Here is a 21,799-nt window from a genome sequence, read left to right as displayed (position 1 = left end):
TGTTACCTATAGCAGGGTGTGTTACCTATAGCAGGGTGTGTTACCTATAGCAGGGTGTGTTACCTATAGCAGGGTGTTACCTTTACCTATAGCAGGGTGTGTTACCTATAGCAGGGTGTGTTACCTATAGCAGGGTGTGTTACCTATAGCAGGGTGTGTTACCTATAGCAGGGTGTGTTACCTATAGCAGGGTGTGTTACCTATAGCAGGGTGTGTTACCTATAGCAGGGTGTGTGTTACCTATAGCAGGGTGTGTTACCTATAGCAGGGTGTGTTACCTATAGCAGGGTGTGTGTTACCTATAGCAGGGTGTGTTACCTATAGCAGGGTGTGTTACCTATAGCAGGGTGTGTTACCTATAGCAGGGTGTGTGTTACCTATAGCAGGGTGTGTTACCTATAGCAGGGTGTGTTACCTATAGCAGGGTGTGTTACCTATAGCAGGGTGTGTTACCTATAGCAGGGTGTGTGTTACCTACAGCAGGGTGTGTTACCTATAGCAGGGTGTGTTACCTATAGCAGGGTGTGTTACCTATAGCAGGGTGTGTGTTACCTATAGCAGGGTGTGTTACCTATAGCAGGGTGTGTGTTACCTATAGCAGGGTGTGTTACCTACAGCAGGGTGTGTGTTACCTATAGCAGGGTGTGTTACCTATAGCAGGGTGTGTGTTACCTATAGCAGGGTGTGTTACCTACAGCAGGGTGTGTTACCTATAGCAGGGTGTGTTACCTATAGCAGGGTGTGTTACCTATAGCAGGGTGTGTGTTACCTATAGCAGGGTGTGTTACCTATAGCAGGGTGTGTTACCTACAGCAGGGTGTGTTACCTATAGCAGGGTGTGTTTACCTATAGCAGGGTGTGTTACCTATAGCAGGGTGTGTGTTACCTACAGCAGGGTGTGTTACCTACAGCAGGGTGTGTGTTACCTACAGCAGGGTGTGTTACCTATAGCAGGGTGTGTTACCTATAGCAGGGTGTGTTACCTATAGCAGGGTGTGTGTTACCTACAGCAGGGTGTGTTACCTACAGCAGGGTGTGTTACCTATAGCAGGGTGTGTTACCTACAGCAGGGTGTGTTACCTATAGCAGGGTGTGTTACCTATAGCAGGGTGTGTGTTACCTATAGCAGGGTGTGTGTTACCTATAGCAGGGTGTGTTACCTATAGCAGGGTGTGTTACCTATAGCAGGGTGTGTTACCTATAGCAGGGTGTGTGTTACCTATAGCAGGGTGTGTTACCTATAGCAGGGTGTGTGTTACCTATAGCAGGGTGTGTTACCTACAGCAGGGTGTGTGTTACCTATAGCAGGGTGTGTTACCTATAGCAGGGTGTGTGTTACCTATAGCAGGGTGTGTTACCTACAGCAGGGTGTGTGTTACCTATAGCAGGGTGTGTTACCTATAGCAGGGTGTGTTACCTATAGCAGGGTGTGTTACCTATAGCAGGGTGTGTTACCTATAGCAGGGTGTGTTACCTACAGCAGGGTGTGTTACCTATAGCAGGGTGTGTTACCTACAGCAGGGTGTGTTACCTACAGCAGGGTGTGTTACCTACAGCAGGGTGTGTGTTACCTACAGCAGGGTGTGTGTTACCTACAGCAGGGTGTGTTACCTATAGCAGGGTGTGTTACCTATAGCAGGGTGTGTTACCTATAGCAGGGTGTGTGTTACCTATAGCAGGGTGTGTTACCTACAGCAGGGTGTGTGTTACCTATAGCAGGGTGTGTTACCTACAGCAGGGTGTGTTACCTATAGCAGGGTGTGTGTTACCTATAGCAGGGTGTGTGTTACCTATAGCAGGGTGTGTGTTACCTATAGCAGGGTGTGTGTTACCTATAGCAGGGTGTGTTACCTACCTATAGCAGGGTGTGTGTTCCCTATAGCAGGGTGTGTTACCTATAGCAGGGTGTGTTACCTACAGCAGGGTGTGTTCCCTACAGCAGGGTGTGTGTTACCTACAGCAGGGTGTGTGTTACCTATAGCAGGGTGTGTTACCTATAGCAGGGTGTGTGTTACCTACAGCAGGGTGTGTGTTACCTATAGCAGGGTGTGTGTTACCTACAGCAGGGTGTGTGTTACCTACAGCAGGGTGTGTGTTACCTACAGCAGGGTGTGTGTTACCTATAGCAGGGTGTGTGTTACCTACAGCAGGGTGTGTTACCTATAGCAGGGTGTGTGTTACCTATAGCAGGGTGTGTGTTACCTACAGCAGGGTGTGTGTTACCTATAGCAGGGTGTGTGTTACCTACAGCAGGGTGTGTTACCTACAGCAGGGTGTGTGTTACCTACAGCAGGGTGTGTGTTACCTATAGCAGGGTGTGTGTTACCTACAGCAGGGTGTGTTACCTACAGCAGGGTGTGTGTTACCTATAGCAGGGTGTGTGTTACCTACAGCAGGGTGTGTTACCTATAGCAGGGTGTGTGTTACCTACAGCAGGGTGTGTTACCTACAGCAGGGTGTGTGTTACCTATAGCAGGGTGTGTTACCTACAGCAGGGTGTGTGTTACCTATAGCAGGGTGTGTTACCTACAGCAGGGTGTGTTACCTATAGCAGGGTGTGTTACCTATAGCAGGGTGTGTTACCTATAGCAGGGTGTGTTACCTATAGCAGGGTGTGTTACCTATAGCAGGGTGTGTTACCTATAGCAGGGTGTGTTACCTATAGCAGGGTGTGTTACCTATAGCAGGGTGTGTTACCTATAGCAGGGTGTGTTACCTATAGCAGGGTGTGTTACCTATAGCAGGGTGTGTGTTACCTACAGCAGGGTGTGTGTTACCTATAGCAGGGTGTGTTACCTATAGCAGGGTGTGTTACCTATAGCAGGGTGTGTTACCTATAGCAGGGTGTGTTACCTATAGCAGGGTGTGTTACCTATAGCAGGGTGTGTTACCTATAGCAGGGTGTGTTACCTATAGCAGGGTGTGTTACCTATAGCAGGGTGTGTTACCTATAGCAGGGTGTGTTTACCTATAGCAGGGTGTGTTACCTATAGCAGGGTGTGTTACCTATAGCAGGGTGTGTTACCTACAGCAGGGTGTGTTACCTATAGCAGGGTGTGTTACCTATAGCAGGGTGTGTTACCTATAGCAGGGTGTGTTACCTATAGCAGGGTGTGTTACCTATAGCAGGGTGTGTTACCTACAGCAGGGTGTGTTACCTATAGCAGGGTGTGTTACCTATAGCAGGGTGTGTTACCTATAGCAGGGTGTGTTACCTATAGCAGGGTGTGTTACCTATAGCAGGGTGTGTTACCTATAGCAGGGTGTGTTACCTATAGCAGGGTGTGTTACCTATAGCAGGGTGTGTTACCTATAGCAGGGTGTGTTACCTATAGCAGGGTGTGTGTTACCTATAGCAGGGTGTGTTACCTATAGCAGGGTGTGTTACCTATAGCAGGGTGTGTGTTACCTATAGCAGGGTGTGTTACCTATAGCAGGGTGTGTGTTACCTATAGCAGGGTGTGTTACCTATAGCAGGGTGTGTTACCTATAGCAGGGTGTGTGTTACCTATAGCAGGGTGTGTTACCTATAGCAGGGTGTGTTACCTATAGCAGGGTGTGTTACCTATAGCAGGGTGTGTGTTACCTATAGCAGGGTGTGTTACCTATAGCAGGGTGTGTTACCTATAGCAGGGTGTGTTACCTATAGCAGGGTGTGTGTTACCTATAGCAGGGTGTGTTACCTATAGCAGGGTGTGTGTTACCTATAGCAGGGTGTGTTACCTACAGCAGGGTGTGTGTTACCTATAGCAGGGTGTGTTACCTATAGCAGGGTGTGTTACCTATAGCAGGGTGTGTTACCTATAGCAGGGTGTGTTACCTATAGCAGGGTGTGTTACCTACAGCAGGGTGTGTTACCTATAGCAGGGTGTGTTACCTATAGCAGGGTGTGTTACCTATAGCAGGGTGTGTGTTACCTACAGCAGGGTGTGTTACCTACAGCAGGGTGTGTGTTACCTACAGCAGGGTGTGTTACCTATAGCAGGGTGTGTTACCTATAGCAGGGTGTGTTACCTATAGCAGGGTGTGTGTTACCTATAGCAGGGTGTGTTACCTATAGCAGGGTGTGTGTTACCTATAGCAGGGTGTGTTACCTACAGCAGGGTGTGTGTTACCTATAGCAGGGTGTGTTACCTACAGCAGGGTGTGTGTTACCTATAGCAGGGTGTGTGTTACCTATAGCAGGGTGTGTGTTACCTATAGCAGGGTGTGTGTTACCTATAGCAGGGTGTGTGTTACCTATAGCAGGGTGTGTGTTACCTATAGCAGGGTGTGTGTTACCTATAGCAGGGTGTGTTACCTATAGCAGGGTGTGTTACCTACAGCAGGGTGTGTTCCCTACAGCAGGGTGTGTGTTACCTACAGCAGGGTGTGTGTTACCTATAGCAGGGTGTGTTACCTACAGCAGGGTGTGTGTTACCTATAGCAGGGTGTGTGTTACCTACAGCAGGGTGTGTTTACCTACAGCAGGGTGTGTTACCTACAGCAGGGTGTGTGTTACCTACAGCAGGGTGTGTTACCTATAGCAGGGTGTGTGTTACCTATAGCAGGGTGTGTGTTACCTACAGCAGGGTGTGTTACCTATAGCAGGGTGTGTGTTACCTATAGCAGGGTGTGTTACCTACAGCAGGGTGTGTTACCTATAGCAGGGTGTGTGTTACCTACAGCAGGGTGTGTTACCTACAGCAGGGTGTGTGTTACCTACAGCAGGGTGTGTGTTACCTATAGCAGGGTGTGTGTTACCTATAGCAGGGTGTGTTACCTACAGCAGGGTGTGTGTTACCTATAGCAGGGTGTGTGTTACCTACAGCAGGGTGTGTTACCTATAGCAGGGTGTGTGTTACCTACAGCAGGGTGTGTTACCTACAGCAGGGTGTGTGTTACCTATAGCAGGGTGTGTTACCTACAGCAGGGTGTGTTACCTATAGCAGGGTGTGTTACCTACAGCAGGGTGTGTGTTACCTATAGCAGGGTGTGTTACCTATAGCAGGGTGTGTTTACCTATAGCAGGGTGTGTGTTACCTACAGCAGGGTGTGTGTTACCTATAGCAGGGTGTGTGTTACCTATAGCAGGGTGTGTTACCTATAGCAGGGTGTGTTACCTATAGCAGGGTGTGTTACCTATAGCAGGGTGTGTTACCTATAGCAGGGTGTGTTACCTATAGCAGGGTGTGTTACCTACAGCAGGGTGTGTGTTACCTATAGCAGGGTGTGTGTTACCTACAGCAGGGTGTGTTACCTATAGCAGGGTGTGTTACCTATAGCAGGGTGTGTTACCTATAGCAGGGTGTGTTACCTATAGCAGGGTGTGTTACCTATAGCAGGGTGTGTTACCTATAGCAGGGTGTGTTACCTATAGCAGGGTGTGTTACCTATAGCAGGGTGTGTGTTACCTATAGCAGGGTGTGTTACCTATAGCAGGGTGTGTTACCTATAGCAGGGTGTGTTACCTATAGCAGGGTGTGTTACCTATAGCAGGGTGTGTTACCTATAGCAGGGTGTGTTTTACCTATAGCAGGGTGTGTTACCTATAGCAGGGTGTGTTACCTATAGCAGGGTGTGTTACCTATAGCAGGGTGTGTTACCTATAGCAGGGTGTGTTACCTATAGCAGGGTGTGTTACCTATAGCAGGGTGTGTTACCTATAGCAGGGTGTGTTACCTATAGCAGGGTGTGTTACCTATAGCAGGGTGTGTTACCTATAGCAGGGTGTGTTACCTATAGCAGGGTGTGTTACCTATAGCAGGGTGTGTTACCTATAGCAGGGTGTGTTACCTACAGCAGGGTGTGTGTTACCTATAGCAGGGTGTGTTACCTATAGCAGGGTGTGTTACCTATAGCAGGGTGTGTGTTACCTATAGCAGGGTGTGTTACCTACAGCAGGGTGTGTTACCTATAGCAGGGTGTGTTACCTATAGCAGGGTGTGTTACCTATAGCAGGGTGTGTTACCTATAGCAGGGTGTGTTACCTATAGCAGGGTGTGTTACCTATAGCAGGGTGTGTTACCTACAGCAGGGTGTGTTACCTATAGCAGGGTGTGTTACCTATAGCAGGGTGTGTTACCTATAGCAGGGTGTGTGTTACCTACAGCAGGGTGTGTTACCTACAGCAGGGTGTGTGTTGCCTACAGCAGGGTGTGTTACCTATAGCAGGGTGTGTGTTACCTACAGCAGGGTGTGTTACCTATAGCAGGGTGTGTGTTACCTATAGCAGGGTGTGTGTTACCTATAGCAGGGTGTGTGTTACCTACAGCAGGGTGTGTTACCTATAGCAGGGTGTGTGTTACCTACAGCAGGGTGTGTTACCTATAGCAGGGTGTGTGTTACCTATAGCAGGGTGTGTGTTACCTATAGCAGGGTGTGTTACCTATAGCAGGGTGTGTGTTACCTACAGCAGGGTGTGTTACCTATAGCAGGGTGTGTTACCTACAGCAGGGTGTGTTACCTACAGCAGGGTGTGTGTTCCCTACAGCAGGGTGTGTTACCTATAGCAGGGTGTGTGTTACCTACAGCAGGGTGTGTTACCTATAGCAGGGTGTGTGTTACCTATAGCAGGGTGTGTGTTACCTATAGCAGGGTGTGTTACCTACAGCAGGGTGTGTTACCTATAGCAGGGTGTGTGTTACCTACAGCAGGGTGTGTTACCTACAGCAGGGTGTGTTACCTATAGCAGGGTGTGTGTTACCTACAGCAGGGTGTGTGTTACCTATAGCAGGGTGTGTGTTACCTACAGCAGGGTGTGTTACCTATAGCAGGGTGTGTGTTACCTACAGCAGGGTGTGTTACCTATAGCAGGGTGTGTGTTACCTACAGCAGGGTGTGTTACCTATAGCAGGGTGTGTGTTACCTACAGCAGGGTGTGTTACCTATAGCAGGGTGTGTGTTACCTATAGCAGGGTGTGTGTTACCTACAGCAGGGTGTGTGTTACCTATAGCAGGGTGTGTGTTACCTACAGCAGGGTGTGTTACCTATAGCAGGGTGTGTTACCTATAGCAGGGTGTGTTACCTACAGCAGGGTGTGTTACCTACAGCAGGGTGTGTGTTACCTACAGCAGGGTGTGTTACCTATAGCAGGGTGTGTTACCTATAGCAGGGTGTGTTACCTATAGCAGGGTGTGTTACCTATAGCAGGGTGTGTTACCTATAGCAGGGTGTGTTACCTACAGCAGGGTATGTTCCCTACAGCAGGGTGTGTTCCCTATAGCAGGGTGTGTGTTCCCTACAGCAGGGTGTGTTACCTACAGCAGGGTGTGTTCCCTACAGCAGGGTGTGTGTTACCTACAGCAGGGTGTGTGTTACCTATAGCAGGGTGTGTGTTACCTATAGCAGGGTGTGTTACCTATAGCAGGGTGTGTTCCCTACAGCAGGGTGTGTTACCTACAGCAGGGTGTGTTACCTATAGCAGGGTGTTTTACCTATAGCAGGGTGTGTTACCTATAGCAGGGTGTGTGTTACCTATAGCAGGGTGTGTGTTACCTACAGCAGGGTGTGTGTTACCTATAGCAGGGTGTGTTACCTATAGCAGGGTGTGTTACCTATAGCAGGGTGTGTTACCTATAGCAGGGTGTTTTACCTATAGCAGGGTGTGATACCTATAGCAGGGTGTGTTACCTATAGCAGGGTGTGTTACCTATAGCAGGGTGTGTTACCTATAGCAGGGTGTGTTACCTATAGCAGGGTGTGTTACCTACAGCAGGGTGTGTTACCTATAGCAGGGTGTGTTACCTATAGCAGGGTGTGTTACCTATAGCAGGGTGTGTTACCTATAGCAGGGTGTGTTACCTATAGCAGGGTGTGTTACCTACAGCAGGGTGTGTTCCTATAGCAGGGTGTGTTCCCTATAGCAGGGTGTGTTACCTACAGCAGGGTGTGTTCCCTATAGCAGGGTGTGTTCCCTATAGCAGGGTGTGTTACCTACAGCAGGGTGTGTTCCTACAGCAGGGTGTGTGTTACCTACAGCAGGGTGTGTGTTACCTATAGCAGGGTGTGTTACCTATAGCAGGGTGTGTTACCTACAGCAGGGTGTGTTACCTACAGCAGGGTGTGTTACCTACAGCAGGGGGTGTGTTACCTATAGCAGGGTGTGTTACCTACAGCAGGGTGTGTTCCCTATAGCAGGGTGTGTTACCTATAGCAGGGTGTGTTACCTATAGCAGGGTGTGTGTTACCTATAGCAGGGTGTGTTACCTATAGCAGGGTGTGTTACCTATAGCAGGGTGTGTGTTACCTACAGCAGGGTGTGTTACCTATAGCAGGGTGTGTTACCTATAGCAGGGTGTGTTACCTACAGCAGGGTGTGTGTTACCTATAGCAGGGTGTGTTACCTACAGCAGGGTGTGTTACCTACAGCAGGGTGTGTTACCTACAGCAGGGTGTGTTACCTACAGCAGGGTGTGTGTTACCTACAGCAGGGTGTGTTACCTATAGCAGGGTGTGTGTTACCTATAGCAGGGTGTGTTACCTATAGCAGGGTGTGTTACCTATAGCAGGGTGTGTTACCTATAGCAGGGTGTGTGTTCCCTATAGCAGGGTGTGTGTTACCTATAGCAGGGTGTGTGTTACCTATAGCAGGGTGTGTTACCTATAGCAGGGTGTGTTACCTATAGCAGGGTGTGTTACCTATAGCAGGGTGTGTTACCTATAGCAGGGTGTGTTACCTATAGCAGGGTGTGTGTTACCTATAGCAGGGTGTGTTACCTATAGCAGGGTGTGTTCCTACAGCAGGGTGTGTGTTCCCTATAGCAGGGTGTGTGTTACCTATAGCAGGGTGTGTGTTACCTATAGCAGGGTGTGTTACCTACAGCAGGGTGTGTTACCTACAGCAGGGTGTGTTACCTATAGCAGGGTGTGTTACCTATAGCAGGGTGTGTTTACCTACAGCAGGGTGTGTTACCTATAGCAGGGTGTGTTACCTATAGCAGGGTGTGTGTTACCTATAGCAGGGTGTGTTACCTATAGCAGGGTGTGTTACCTATAGCAGGGTGTGTGTTACCTATAGCAGGGTGTGTTACCTATAGCAGGGTGTGTTACCTATAGTAGGGTGTGTTTACCTATAGCAGGGTGCGTTACCTATAGCAGGGTGTGTGTTCCCTATAGCAGGGTGTGTGTTACCTATAGCAGGGTGTGTGTTACCTATAGCAGGGTGTGTGTTACCTATAGCAGGGTGTGTTACCTACAGCAGGGTGTGTTACCTACAGCAGGGTGTGTTACCTATAGCAGGGTGTGTGTTACCTATAGCAGGGTGTGTTACCTATAGCAGGGTGTGTTACCTATAGCAGGGTGTGTTTACCTATAGCAGGGTGTGTTTACCTACAGCAGGGTGTGTTACCTATAGCAGGGTGTGTTACCTATAGCAGGGTGTGTTACCTATAGCAGGGTGTGTTTTACCTACAGCAGGGTGTGTGTTACCTATAGCAGGGTGTGTTACCTATAGCAGGGTGTGTTACCTATAGCAGGGTGTGTTACCTATAGCAGGGTGTGTTTACCTATAGCAGGGTGTGTTACCTATAGCAGGGTGTGTTACCTATAGCAGGGTGTGTGTTACCTATAGCAGGGTGTGTTTACCTATAGCAGGGTGTGTGTTACCTATAGCAGGGTGTGTTACCTATAGCAGGGTGTGTTTACCTATAGCAGGGTGTGTTTACCTATAGCAGGGTGTGTTACCTACAGCAGGGTGTGTTACCTACAGCAGGGTGTGTTACCTATAGCAGGGTGTGTTACCTATAGCAGGGTGTGTTTTACCTACAGCAGGGTGTGTTACCTATAGCAGGGTGTGTTACCTATAGCAGGGTGTGTGTTACCTATAGCAGGGTGTGTTACCTATAGCAGGGTGTGTTACCTATAGCAGGGTGTGTTACCTATAGCAGGGTGTGTTACCTATAGCAGGGTGTGTTACCTATAGCAGGGTGTGTGTTACCTATAGCAGGGTGTTACCTATAGCAGGGTGTGTTACCTATAGCAGGGTGTGTTACCTATAGCAGGGTGTGTGTTACCTATAGCAGGGTGTGTTACCTATAGCAGGGTGTGTTACCTACAGCAGGGTGTGTTACCTACAGCAGGGTGTGTTACCTACAGCAGGGTGTGTGTTACCTATAGCAGGGTGTGTTACCTACAGCAGGGTGTGTTACCTATAGCAGGGTGTGTTTACCTATAGCAGGGTGTGTTACCTACAGCAGGGTGTGTTACCTATAGCAGGGTGTGTTACCTATAGCAGGGTGTGTTACCTATAGCAGGGTGTGTTACCTATAGCAGGGTGTGTTACCTATAGCAGGGTGTGTTACCTATAGCAGGGTGTGTTACCTATAGCAGGGTGTGTTACCTATAGCAGGGTGTGTTACCTATAGCAGGGTGTGTTACCTATAGCAGGGTGTGTTACCTACAGCAGGGTGTGTTACCTACAGCAGGGTGTGTTCCCTACAGCAGGGTGTGTGTTACCTACAGCAGGGTGTGTGTTACCTATAGCAGGGTGTGTGTTACCTATAGCAGGGTGTGTTACCTATAGCAGGGTGTGTTACCTATAGCAGGGTGTGTGTTCCCTATAGCAGGGTGTGTGTTACCTATAGCAGGGTGTGTTACCTACAGCAGGGTGTGTGTTACCTATAGCAGGGTGTGTTACCTATAGCAGGGTGTGTTACCTATAGCAGGGTGTGTTACCTATAGCAGGGTGTGTTACCTACAGCAGGGTGTGTTACCTACAGCAGGGTGTGTGTTACCTATAGCAGGGTGTGTGTTACCTACAGCAGGGTGTGTGTTACCTATAGCAGGGTGTGTTACCTATAGCAGGGTGTGTTACCTACAGCAGGGTGTGTTTTACCTATAGCAGGGTGTGTTACCTATAGCAGGGTGTGTTACCTATAGCAGGGTGTGTTACCTATAGCAGGGTGTGTTACCTATAGCAGGGTGTGTTACCTATAGCAGGGTGTGTTACCTATAGCAGGGTGTGTTACCTACAGCAGGGTGTGTTACCTACAGCAGGGTGTGTTACCTACAGCAGGGTGTGTTCCCTACAGCAGGGTGTGTGTTACCTACAGCAGGGTGTGTTACCTATAGCAGGGTGTGTGTTACCTATAGCAGGGTGTGTTACCTATAGCAGGGTGTGTTACCTATAGCAGGGTGTGTGATACCTATCAATGCAGGGTGTGTGTTCCCTATAGCAGGGTGTGTGTTACCTATAGCAGGGTGTGTGTACCTACAGCAGGGTGTGTGTTGTATGTGGGTGTGTGTGTATAGCAGGGTGTGTTACCTATGTGGGTGTGTGTGTATAGCAGGGTGTGTTACCTATAGCAGACACCTGAAAGCCCAGGGTGTAAGGTTACCTAGGATAGGGTAAAGTGTTCCCTCACAGCAAAAGTTTAGATGCACCTATTGTAGGGTGTGTTACCTATTCAGGGTGTGTTACCTATAGCAGGTGAATGTTTACCTACAGCAGGGATTGATGACGATGATGATGGTAAGAATGTCTGTATCAATGCTTAAATGTGTGTAAATGTGTGTGTGTGTGTGTGTGTGTGTGTGTGTGTGTGTGTGTGTGTGTGTGTGTGTGTGTGTGTGTGTGTGTGTGTGTGTGTGTGTGTGTGTGTGTGTGTGTGTGTGTGTGTTACCTGCAGCAGGGAATGTAGGTGTTTGTTCTCAGCGGTGAGCTGATCATTCTCTGTGTTAGCGCTCAGCACCAGTCCGTCCCGCTCCTCCACTTCCTGTTGCAATGCATGCTGGTCCTCTTCCCGGGCCATCCGCGTTATCTCCAGAGCCTTCTGAAGGACACACACTCTCTCCTGCAGCTCTGACACATGGATAGATACACACACACACACACAGCATTGATACAGACATTCACACCATCATCATCGTCATCAATCAATACACACTAAAATACTCAACATCAATCTGTCGTGCTGAGTGACTTAGACATATATTTTATTTTTCTGGTAATTAAACAACTCATTGACTGACGTCGGTTCAATTACTTCAATTCCATTTAGCTCTGTTTTATTTTATGTGTGCCCAACGTGCCGTTTCTCTCGAGAGAAATCAAGTCCAGAATTATGTGAGACGCTGGGCTGAAGGGAAGTTGTAGTTTTCATTAAGCAAATATTCCACCGAGTCCAGGGCAGAAACGTGATAATTAACTACATTGACCATAATCCATTGAGGCAGTTTTTTTGGGGGGGGACAGATCAGAGAGGAAGAGGCGAAGCGAGAGGTTTCACTCTCCCCAAAATCTGTCCAATGCGTTTCTATGGGCTTATTTTAAGCTCCCATTGTTAGGGAGGAAACATGAGCATCTTGTCATTATATACAGATCTCTGGATGGATCCACTTTTACCCCTGTTAGGTTAGATACATACAGACCAGATATACCATCTAACAACAAGAGAGAGGGATCCACTGTTAGGTTAGATACACACAGACCAGATATACCATCTAACAACAAGAGAGAGGGATCCACTGTTAGGTTAGATACACACAGACCAGATATACCATCTAACAACAAGAGAGAGGGATCCACTGTTAGGTTAGATACACACAGACCAGATATACCATCTAACAACAAGAGAGAGGGATCCACTGTTAGGTTAGATACACACAGACCAGATATACCATCTAACAACAAGAGAGAGGGATCCACTGTTAGGTTAGATACACACAGACCAGATATACCATCTAACAACAAGAGAGAGGGATCCACTGTTAGGTTAGATACATACAGACCAGATATACCATATAACAACAAGATGATTACCCCAGACAGGCGATGACTACTTACCCATGAGTTGTTCATTCTGACTGCAGAGAGCAGCCATGTTTTCCTGGAGGTTACATCTCTCTACTCCAGCCTCCTTCCTGACTACAGCCATATCATACTCAAGAGTCTGTCTCTGTGCCTCTCCTCTCTCCACTGCTGCCCTCAGCCTGGCCACCTGGCCCTCGAGAGAGGATACCTGGAGGGGAAGGGTGGAGGAATCGTTGGGTGATATGACTGTCAGACGGTCCCAGTTGGCTCCCTACCCGTTTCAATGTGTATCAAACTAGAGGTTCATACGGGGGCCGTCGTAATAAATCCCATCAGCACACACTCAGGGCCTTGAAATTAACACCCATTTCACCAGACACGTTTTTGTTAGCCGCGAGCTGAATAATTCTAGCGGACTATTTTGGAAAATGTCAGGGCACCGCCAAGAGCAAAGAAACAGAGGACCGCCATGTCGACTTGCCAAGCTGAGCTCACCGAGCAGCCTGCTAACCCGACCACCGAAGTTGAGGAACCAAGCAGCCAGGTGACTCAAACTAACTTTTAACAAGGCACACCTGTTAATTGAAATGCATTCCAGGTGACTACCTCATGAAGCTGGTTGAGAGAATGCCAAGAGTGTGCAAAGCTGTCATCAAGAGAAAGGGGCTACTTTGAAGAATCTAAAATAGATTTTTATTTGTTTATCACTTGTTTGGTTACTACATGATTCCATATGTGTTATTTCATAGTTTTGATGTGTTCTATTATTCTACAATGTAGATAAAACAGGAAAAATAAAGAATAACCCCTGGAATGAGTTGACGTGTCCAAACGTTTGACTGGTACTGTACAAAGCAGTGTAATTGTGTTGTGTTGTGTAGTTATTATACAGTAGTATTGATATTGTAGTGTGTTATCATACAGTAGTATTGATATTGTAGTGTGTTATCATACAGTAGTATTGATATTGTAGTGTGTAGTTATTATACAGTAGTATTGATATTGTATTGTATTGTGTAGTTATTATACAGTAGTATTGATATTGTGTTGTAGTGTGTAGTTATTATACAGTAGTATTGATATTGTAGTGTGTAGTTATTATACAGTAGTATTGATATTGTGTTGTATTGTGCCGTTATTATACAGTAGTATTGATATTGTATTGTGTAGTTATTATACAGTAGTATTGATATTGTGTTGTATTGTGTAGTTATTATACAGTAGTATTGATATTGTAGTGTGTAGTTATTATACAGTAGTATTGATATTGTGTTGTAGTGTGTAGTTATTATACAGTAGTATTGATATTGTAGTGTGTAGTTATTATACAGTAGTATTGATATTGTAGTGTGTAGTTATTACACAGTAGTATTGATATTGTAGTGTGTTATCATACAGTAGTATTGATATTGTAGTGTGTAGTTATTATACAGTAGTATTGATATTGTAGTGTGTTATCATACAGTAGTATTGATATTGTAGTGTGTAGTTATTATACAGTAGTATTGATATTGTAGTGTGTAGTTATTATACAGTAGTATGGATATTGTAGTGTGTAGTTATTATACAGTAGTATTGATATTGTAGTGTGTAGTTATTATACAGTAGTATTGATATTGTAGTGTGTAGTTATTATACAGTAGTATTGATATTGTATTGTGTAGTTATTATACAGTAGTATTGATATTGTAGTGTGTAGTTATTATACAGTAGTATTGATATTGTATTGTGTAGTTATTATACAGTAGTATTGATATTGTAGTGTGTAGTTATTATACAGTAGTATTGATATTGTAGTGTGTAGTTATTATACAGTAGTATTGATATTGTATTGTGTAGTTATTATACAGTAGTATTGATATTGTGTTGTAGTGTGTAGTTATTATACAGTAGTATTGATATTGTAGTGTGTAGTTATTATACAGTAGTATTGATATTGTAGTGTGTAGTTATTATACAGTAGTATTGATATTGTAGTGTGTAGTTATTATACAGTAGTATTGATATTGTAGTGTGTAGTTATTATACAGTAGTATTGATATTGTAGTGTGTAGTTATTATACAGTAGTATTGATATTGTGTTGTATTGTGTAGTTATTATACAGTAGTATTGATATTGTAGTGTGTAGTTATTATACAGTAGTATTGATATTGTAGTGTGTAGTTATTATACAGTAGTATTGATATTGTATTGTGTAGTTATTATACAGTAGTATTGATATTGTAGTGTGTAGTTATCATAGAGTAGTATTGATATTGTATTCTGTAGTTATTATACAGTAGTATTGATATTGTAGTGTGTAGTTATTATACAGTAGTATTGATATTGTGTTGTATTGTGTAGTTATTATACAGTAGTATTGATATTGTATTGTGTAGTTATTATACAGTAGTATTGATATTGTGTTGTATTGTGTAGTTATTATACAGTAGTATTGATATTGTAGTGTGTAGTTATTATACAGTAGTATTGATATTGTGTTGTAGTGTGTAGTTATTATACAGTAGTATTGATATTGTAGTGTGTAGTTATTATACAGTAGTATGGATATTGTAGTGTGTTATCATACAGTAGTATTGATATTGTAGTGTGTAGTTATTATACAGTAGTATTGATATTGTGTTGTAGTGTGTAGTTATTATACAGTAGTATTGATATTGTAGTGTGTAGTTATTATACAGTAGTATGGATATTGTAGTGTGTAGTTATTATACAGTAGTATTGATATTGTAGTGTGTAGTTATTATACAGTAGTATGGATATTGTAGTGTGTAGTTATTATACAGTAGTATTGATATTGTAGTGTGTAGTTATTATACAGTAGTATGGATATTGTATTGTGTAGTTATTATACAGTAGTATTGATATTGTAGTGTGTAGTTATTATACAGTAGTATTGATATTGTAGTGTGTAGTTATTATACAGTAGTATTGATATTGTAGTGTGTAGTTATTATACAGTAGTATTGATATTGTAGTGTGTAGTTATTATACAGTAGTATTGATATTGTAGTGTGTAGTTATTATACAGTAGTATTGATATTGTAGTGTGTAGTTATTATACAGTAGTATTGATATTGTAGTGTGTAGTTATTATACAGTAGTATTGATATTGTAGTGTGTAGTTATTATACAGTAGTATTGATATTGTAGTGTGTAGTTATTATACAGTAGTATTGATATTGTAGTGTGTAGTTATTATACAGTAGTATTGATATTGTAGTGTGTAGTTATTATACAGTAGTATTGATATTGTAGTGTGTAGTTATTATACAGTAGTATGGATATTGTAGTGTGTTATCATACAGTAGTATTGATATTGTAGTGTGTAGTTATTATACAGTAGTATTGATATTGTGTTGTAGTGTGTAGTTATCATACAGTAGTATTGATATTTTGTTGTAGTGTGTAGTTATTATACAGTAGTATTGATATTGTAGTGTGTAGTTATTATACAGTAGTATTGATATTGTGTTGTAGTGTGTAGTTATCATACAGTAGTATTGATATTGTGTTGTAGTGTGTAGTTATTATACAGTAGTATTGATATTGTATTGTGTAGTTATTATACAGTAGTATTGATATTGTAGTGTGTAGTTATTATACAGTAGTATTGATATTGTGTTGTATTGTGTAGTTATTATACAGTAGTATTGATATTGTGTTGTAGTGTGTAGTTATTATACAGTAGTATTGATATTGTAGTGTGTTATCATACAGTAGTATTGATATTGTAGTGTGTAGTTATTATACAGTAGTATGGATATTGTAGTGTGTAGTTATCATACAGTAGTATTGATATTGTAGTGTGTAGTTATTATACAGTAGTATTGATATTGTGTTGTATTGTGTAGTTATTATACAGTAGTATTGATATTGTAGTGTGTAGTTATTATACAGTAGTATTGATATTGTAGTGTGTAGTTATTATACAGTAGTATTGATATTGTGTTGTATTGTGTAGTTATTATACAGTAGTATTGATATTGTGTTGTAGTGTGTTATCATTATACAGTAGTATTGATATTGTAGTGTGTTATCATACAGTAGTATTGATATTGTAGTGTGTAGTTATTATACAGTAGTATTGATATTGTAGTGTGTAGTTATTATACAGTAGTATTGATATTGTAGTGTGTAGTTATTATACAGTAGTATGGATATTGTAGTGTGTAGTTATTATACAGTAGTATTGATATTGTAGTGTGTTATCATACAGTAGTATTGATATTGTGTTGTATTGTGTAGTTATTATACAGTAGTATTGATATTGTAGTGTGTAGTTATTATACAGTAGTATTGATATTGTGTTGTATTGTGTAGTTATCATACAGTAGTATTGATATTGTAGTGTGTAGTTATTATACAGTAGTATTGATATTGTAGTGTGTAGTTATTATACAGTAGTATTGATATTGTAGTGTGTAGTTATTATACAGTAGTATTGATATTGTAGTGTGTAGTTATTATACAGTAGTATTGATATTGTGTTGTATTGTGTAGTTATTATACAGTAGTATTGATATTGTAGTGTGTAGTTATTATACAGTAGTATTGATATTGTGTTGTATTGTGTCGTTATTATACAGTAGTATTGATATTGTGTTGTATTTATTATACAGTGTAGTTATACAGTAGTATTGATATTGTAGTGTGTAGTTATTATACAGTAGTATTGATATTGTGTTGTAGTATTGATATTGTAGTGTATTATACAGTAGTATTGATATTGTGTTGTATTGTGTAGTTATTATACAGTAGTATTGATATTGTGTTGTATTGTGTAGTTATCATACAGTAGTATTGATATTGTATTGTGTAGTTATCATACAGTAGTATTGATATTGATATTGTATTGTGTCGTTATTATACAGTAGTATTGATATTGTAGTGTGTAGTTATTATACAGTAGTATTGATATTGTGTTGTATTGTGTAGTTATCATACAGTAGTATTGATATTGTGTTGTATTCTGTAGTTATTATACAGTAGTATTGATATTGTGTTGTGTAGTTATTATACAGTAGTATTGATATTGTATTGTGTTATCATACAGTAGTATTGATATTGTAGTGTGTAGTTATTATACAGTAGTATTGATATTGTGTTGTATTGTGTAGTTATTATACAGTAGTATTGATATTGTAGTGTGTAGTTATTATACAGTAGTATTGATATTGTGTTGTAGTGTGTAGTTATTATACAGTAGTATTGATATTGTAGTATTGTATTGTGTAGTTATTATACAGTAGTATTGATATTGTGTTGTATTATTATACAGTGTAGTTATTATACAGTAGTATTGATATTGTGTTGTAGTGTGTAGTTATTATACAGTAGTATTGATATTGTAGTGTGTAGTTATTATACAGTAGTATTGATATTGTGTTGTATTGTGTAGTTATTATACAGTAGTATTGATATTGTAGTGTGTAGTTATCATACAGTAGTATTGATATTGTGTTGTAGTGTGTAGTTATTATACAGTAGTATTGATATTGTGTTGTATTGTGTAGTTATTATACAGTAGTATTGATATTGTGTTGTATTGTGTAGTTATTATACAGTAGTATTGATATTGTGTTGTAGTGTGTAGTTATTATACAGTAGTATTGATATTGTAGTGTGTAGTTATCATACAGTAGTATTGATATTGTAGTGTGTAGTTATTATACAGTAGTATTGATATTGTGTTGTATTGTGTAGTTATCATACAGTAGTATTGATATTGTGTTGTATTCTGTAGTTATTATACAGTAGTATTGATATTGTGTTATATTGTGTAGTTATTATACAGTAGTATTGATATTGTGTTGTATTGTGTAGTTATTATACAGTAGTATTGATATTGTGTTGTATTCTGTAGTTATTATACAGTAGTATTGATATTGTAGTGTGTAGTTATTATACAGTAGTATTGATATTGTAGTGTGTAGTTATTATACAGTAGTATTGATATTGTGTTGTATTGTGTAGTTATTATACAGTAGTATTGATATTGTGTTATAAATGTAAGGGTTGGTCTACAGTACCTGTTCATTGTGTTTGGAGGTTAGTTCCAGCTTGTCTCTCTCCAGCTGGTTGACCCTCCATCGTAGCTCCTCGGGCCCCCGCGGTTCCTGTCCATCAACCCCCAGCTTGTCCCCCTCCTCTTCCCTGGAGCGCTGTTGCTGACGCTCAGCCTGCAGAGCACAGATGATCTCCTTCAGTCTGAAACACAGAGAAACTACAGTTAGAATTGCATTTATCTGCGTGTAAACATCTAGGTTATTGGCATGCATCAGTAACTATGAACATTAAATATGTGTTGACTTTACACAACTGTCTGAATCTGTCTGAATCTGTGTATTCAATCATCTAAAAAAAATAACTATTGTATTTACATTTAAAACATATTCTGTCCTCTTAGATCATTTTAAAAGGCTAGATCTACCGGTAGATAAAAGGTTCCTCCGTACCTGTTGATCTCATCCTCGCAGCACTTGGCTGCAGTCGCCGCTGATCGGGGGTGTGAGGCCCGCAGGGAGGGCTTGGACTGCCCGCTGTCCTTCCGTCTGGGTCGGTCATGATACCGGAGCCGCTCCGAGGTGACTGCCGCCGGTCTTTCCGTTGGCATAATGTCAGGCCAGAGAGGATACTCTGTCCAGACTTACAGATTCTAGTCTGTTGTCCCCTGAGAGTGTATATTACACAGCCAATAATGCAAAGATTTGATTAGCTAAAAGCCTATTTTGTAACCTTGGAAACAAAATGATGTTTTGTTTACCTTACAAGTGAAGGCGATGAGCTAAACTAGCCAGCTACTAACTTACTAGTTAACGTTAACTAAATAGATCACACTAGTATGAGAATATCTAGTTCGCAGGTTAAAAAAAATAAATAATAATAATAAAATTACGAAGTATTGAAGCAAAGAGGATTGGGCATTGGTTGGCTAACTATATCGGATAGCTCCCTCTCTGGCTTGACAGTAAAACCCGCTGATAGTTTGTCTGCTAGTCAGAGACCCTTGAGATAACCGAGTTGAACGTTACGTTGCTTAGTTAACGTTGCCTTGCCAGCAAGACCGCTCAGCCCGAAACAAGACGGCCGATAGTCGAGATCGGTTCAAATAAAGTACATTTTAGACAACAAAAATGAAAGAACTTCTGAAATTACAATACTTTTTTTGACTTTATTACAACCCGGTTGTGATGAAGTTACAAACAAGTAGAGTACGTTTAAAGAGGAACTTACAAATGTTTGTCTCGATATCCGTTGTGAATTTGACGCCATCTTTGCCGTTTGTTTTCGTACGTCACTTCCCTTCTTCCCTTCGAGCCCTCCGATTGGCCGAACAGGCCCTCTGACGCGTTAAAGAAAGAGGTTTGTAAACAATAAAAATGTTGACGATGTTTTATTTTTGTTTATTTATTATTTGTTTATTTGTTTCATAAGAAGAACATATATTTGTAGTTGATGTCTTATATTTATTTGTTATTGTGTTGTAATTTGAAATTGGAATAAAAAATAATAATTATGAAGGGGGAATCGAGACATGGATGAGTGAAGTAATGGTTTATTTATGTTTATTTCACCTTTATTTAACCAGGTAGGCTAGTTGAGAACACCTTTATTTAACCAGGTAGGCTAGTTGAGAACACCTTTATTTAACCAGGTAGGCCAGTTGAGAACACCTTTATTTAACCAGGTAGGCTAGTTGAGAACACCTTTATTTAACCAGGTAGGCTAGTTAAGAACACCTTTATTTAACCAGGTAGGCTAGTTAAGAACACCTTTATTTAACCAGGTAGGCTAGTTGACAACACCTTTATTTAACCAGGTAGGCTAGTTAAGAACACCTTTATTTAACCAGGTAGGCTAGTTAAGAACACCTTTATTTAACCAGGTAGGCTAATTGAGAACACCTTTATTTAACCAGGTAGGCTAGTTAAGAACACCTTTATTTAAACCAGGTAGGTTAGTTAAGAACACCTTTATTTAATCAGGTAGGCTAGTGTTCATGTTCTCATTTACACCTGAGACCTGGCCAAGATAAAGCAAAGCAGTGCGACACAAACAACAACACAGAGTTACACATGGAATAAACAAACATACAGTCAATAACACAATAGAAAAAAGTATATATACAGTGTGTGCAAATGAGGTAGGATAAGAGAGGTAAGGCAAATAAATAGGCCATGGTGGCGAAGTAATTAGCAATTTAACACTGGAGTGATAGATGTGCAGAAGATGAATGTGCAAGTAGAGATACTTGGGTGAGAATGAGCAAAATAAATAACAGTATGGGAATGAGGTAGATAATGGGCTGTTTACAGATGGGCCATGTACAGGTTCAGTGAGAACTGTGAGCTTCTCTGACAGCTGGTGCTTAAAGCTAGTGAGGGAGATATGAGTCTCCAGCTGCAGTGATTTTTGCAGTTCGTTCCAGTCATTGGCAGCAGAAAACTTGAAGGAAAGGCGGCCAAAGAGGAATTGGCTTTGGGGGTGACCGAAATATACCTGCTGGAGCGCGTGCTACGGGTGGGTGCTGCTATGGTGACCAGTGAGATATACCTGCTGGAGCGCGTGCTACGGGTGGGTGCTGGTTTAGAAACTCTGTGAGTAAAGTTTCATTTAATCTCCAGCTCTGGCTAAGATGTTCAACTGGTATGCATTCGTTTTATAGTTAACGTTATGTCCTTTCTACTGGGAAGTATGTCCCCCTCCTGGTACGGCCGCCATAATTTTTTCTACTGTGTTATTGACTTGTTTATTGTTTACTCCATGTGTAACTCTGTGTTGTCTGTTCACACTGCTATGCTTTATCTTGGTCAGGTCGCAGTTGCAAATGAGAACTTGTTCTCAACTAGCCTACCTGGTTAAATAAAGGTGTTCTCAACTAGCCTACCTGGTTAAATAAAGGTGTTCTTAACTAGCCTACCTGGTTAAATAAAGGTGTTCTCAACTAGCCTACCTGGTTAAATAAAGGTGTTCTCAACTAGCCTACCTGGTTAAATAAAGGTGTTCTTAACTAGCCTACCTGGTTAAATAAAGGTGTTCTCAACTAGCCTACCTGGTTAAATAA

The 21,799-nt window shown here is 41.9% G+C and overlaps 1 protein-coding gene across 1 annotated transcript in view; it reads right to left on the bottom strand.

The window, feature by feature from the left end:
* The window catches only part of LOC127915549 (coiled-coil domain-containing protein 171-like), a 33,152-nt gene extending 13,086 nt beyond the window's left edge, over positions 1-20,066 (bottom strand). Inside the window, exons 1-5 of the mRNA XM_052495722.1 lie at positions 19,969-20,066; positions 19,191-19,405; positions 18,765-18,942; positions 12,765-12,939; positions 11,602-11,780 (exon numbers count right to left, since the gene is read on the bottom strand). Coding sequence (XP_052351682.1) covers positions 11,602-11,780; positions 12,765-12,939; positions 18,765-18,942; positions 19,191-19,348 — 690 coding nt within the window. The 5' untranslated portion in view covers positions 19,349-19,405; positions 19,969-20,066. The remainder of the gene's footprint in view (positions 1-11,601; positions 11,781-12,764; positions 12,940-18,764; positions 18,943-19,190; positions 19,406-19,968) is intronic.
* Positions 20,067-21,799: the final 1,733 nt, after the last annotated feature.

Source organism: Oncorhynchus keta, chromosome 35 (genome assembly GCF_023373465.1).
Source record: "Oncorhynchus keta strain PuntledgeMale-10-30-2019 chromosome 35, Oket_V2, whole genome shotgun sequence".
In the NCBI taxonomy this organism is placed as follows: domain Eukaryota; kingdom Metazoa; phylum Chordata; class Actinopteri; order Salmoniformes; family Salmonidae; genus Oncorhynchus; species Oncorhynchus keta.
The sequence above is the reverse complement of the archived record's forward strand: the minus strand, read 5'-3'. Positions and strand labels throughout refer to the sequence as shown.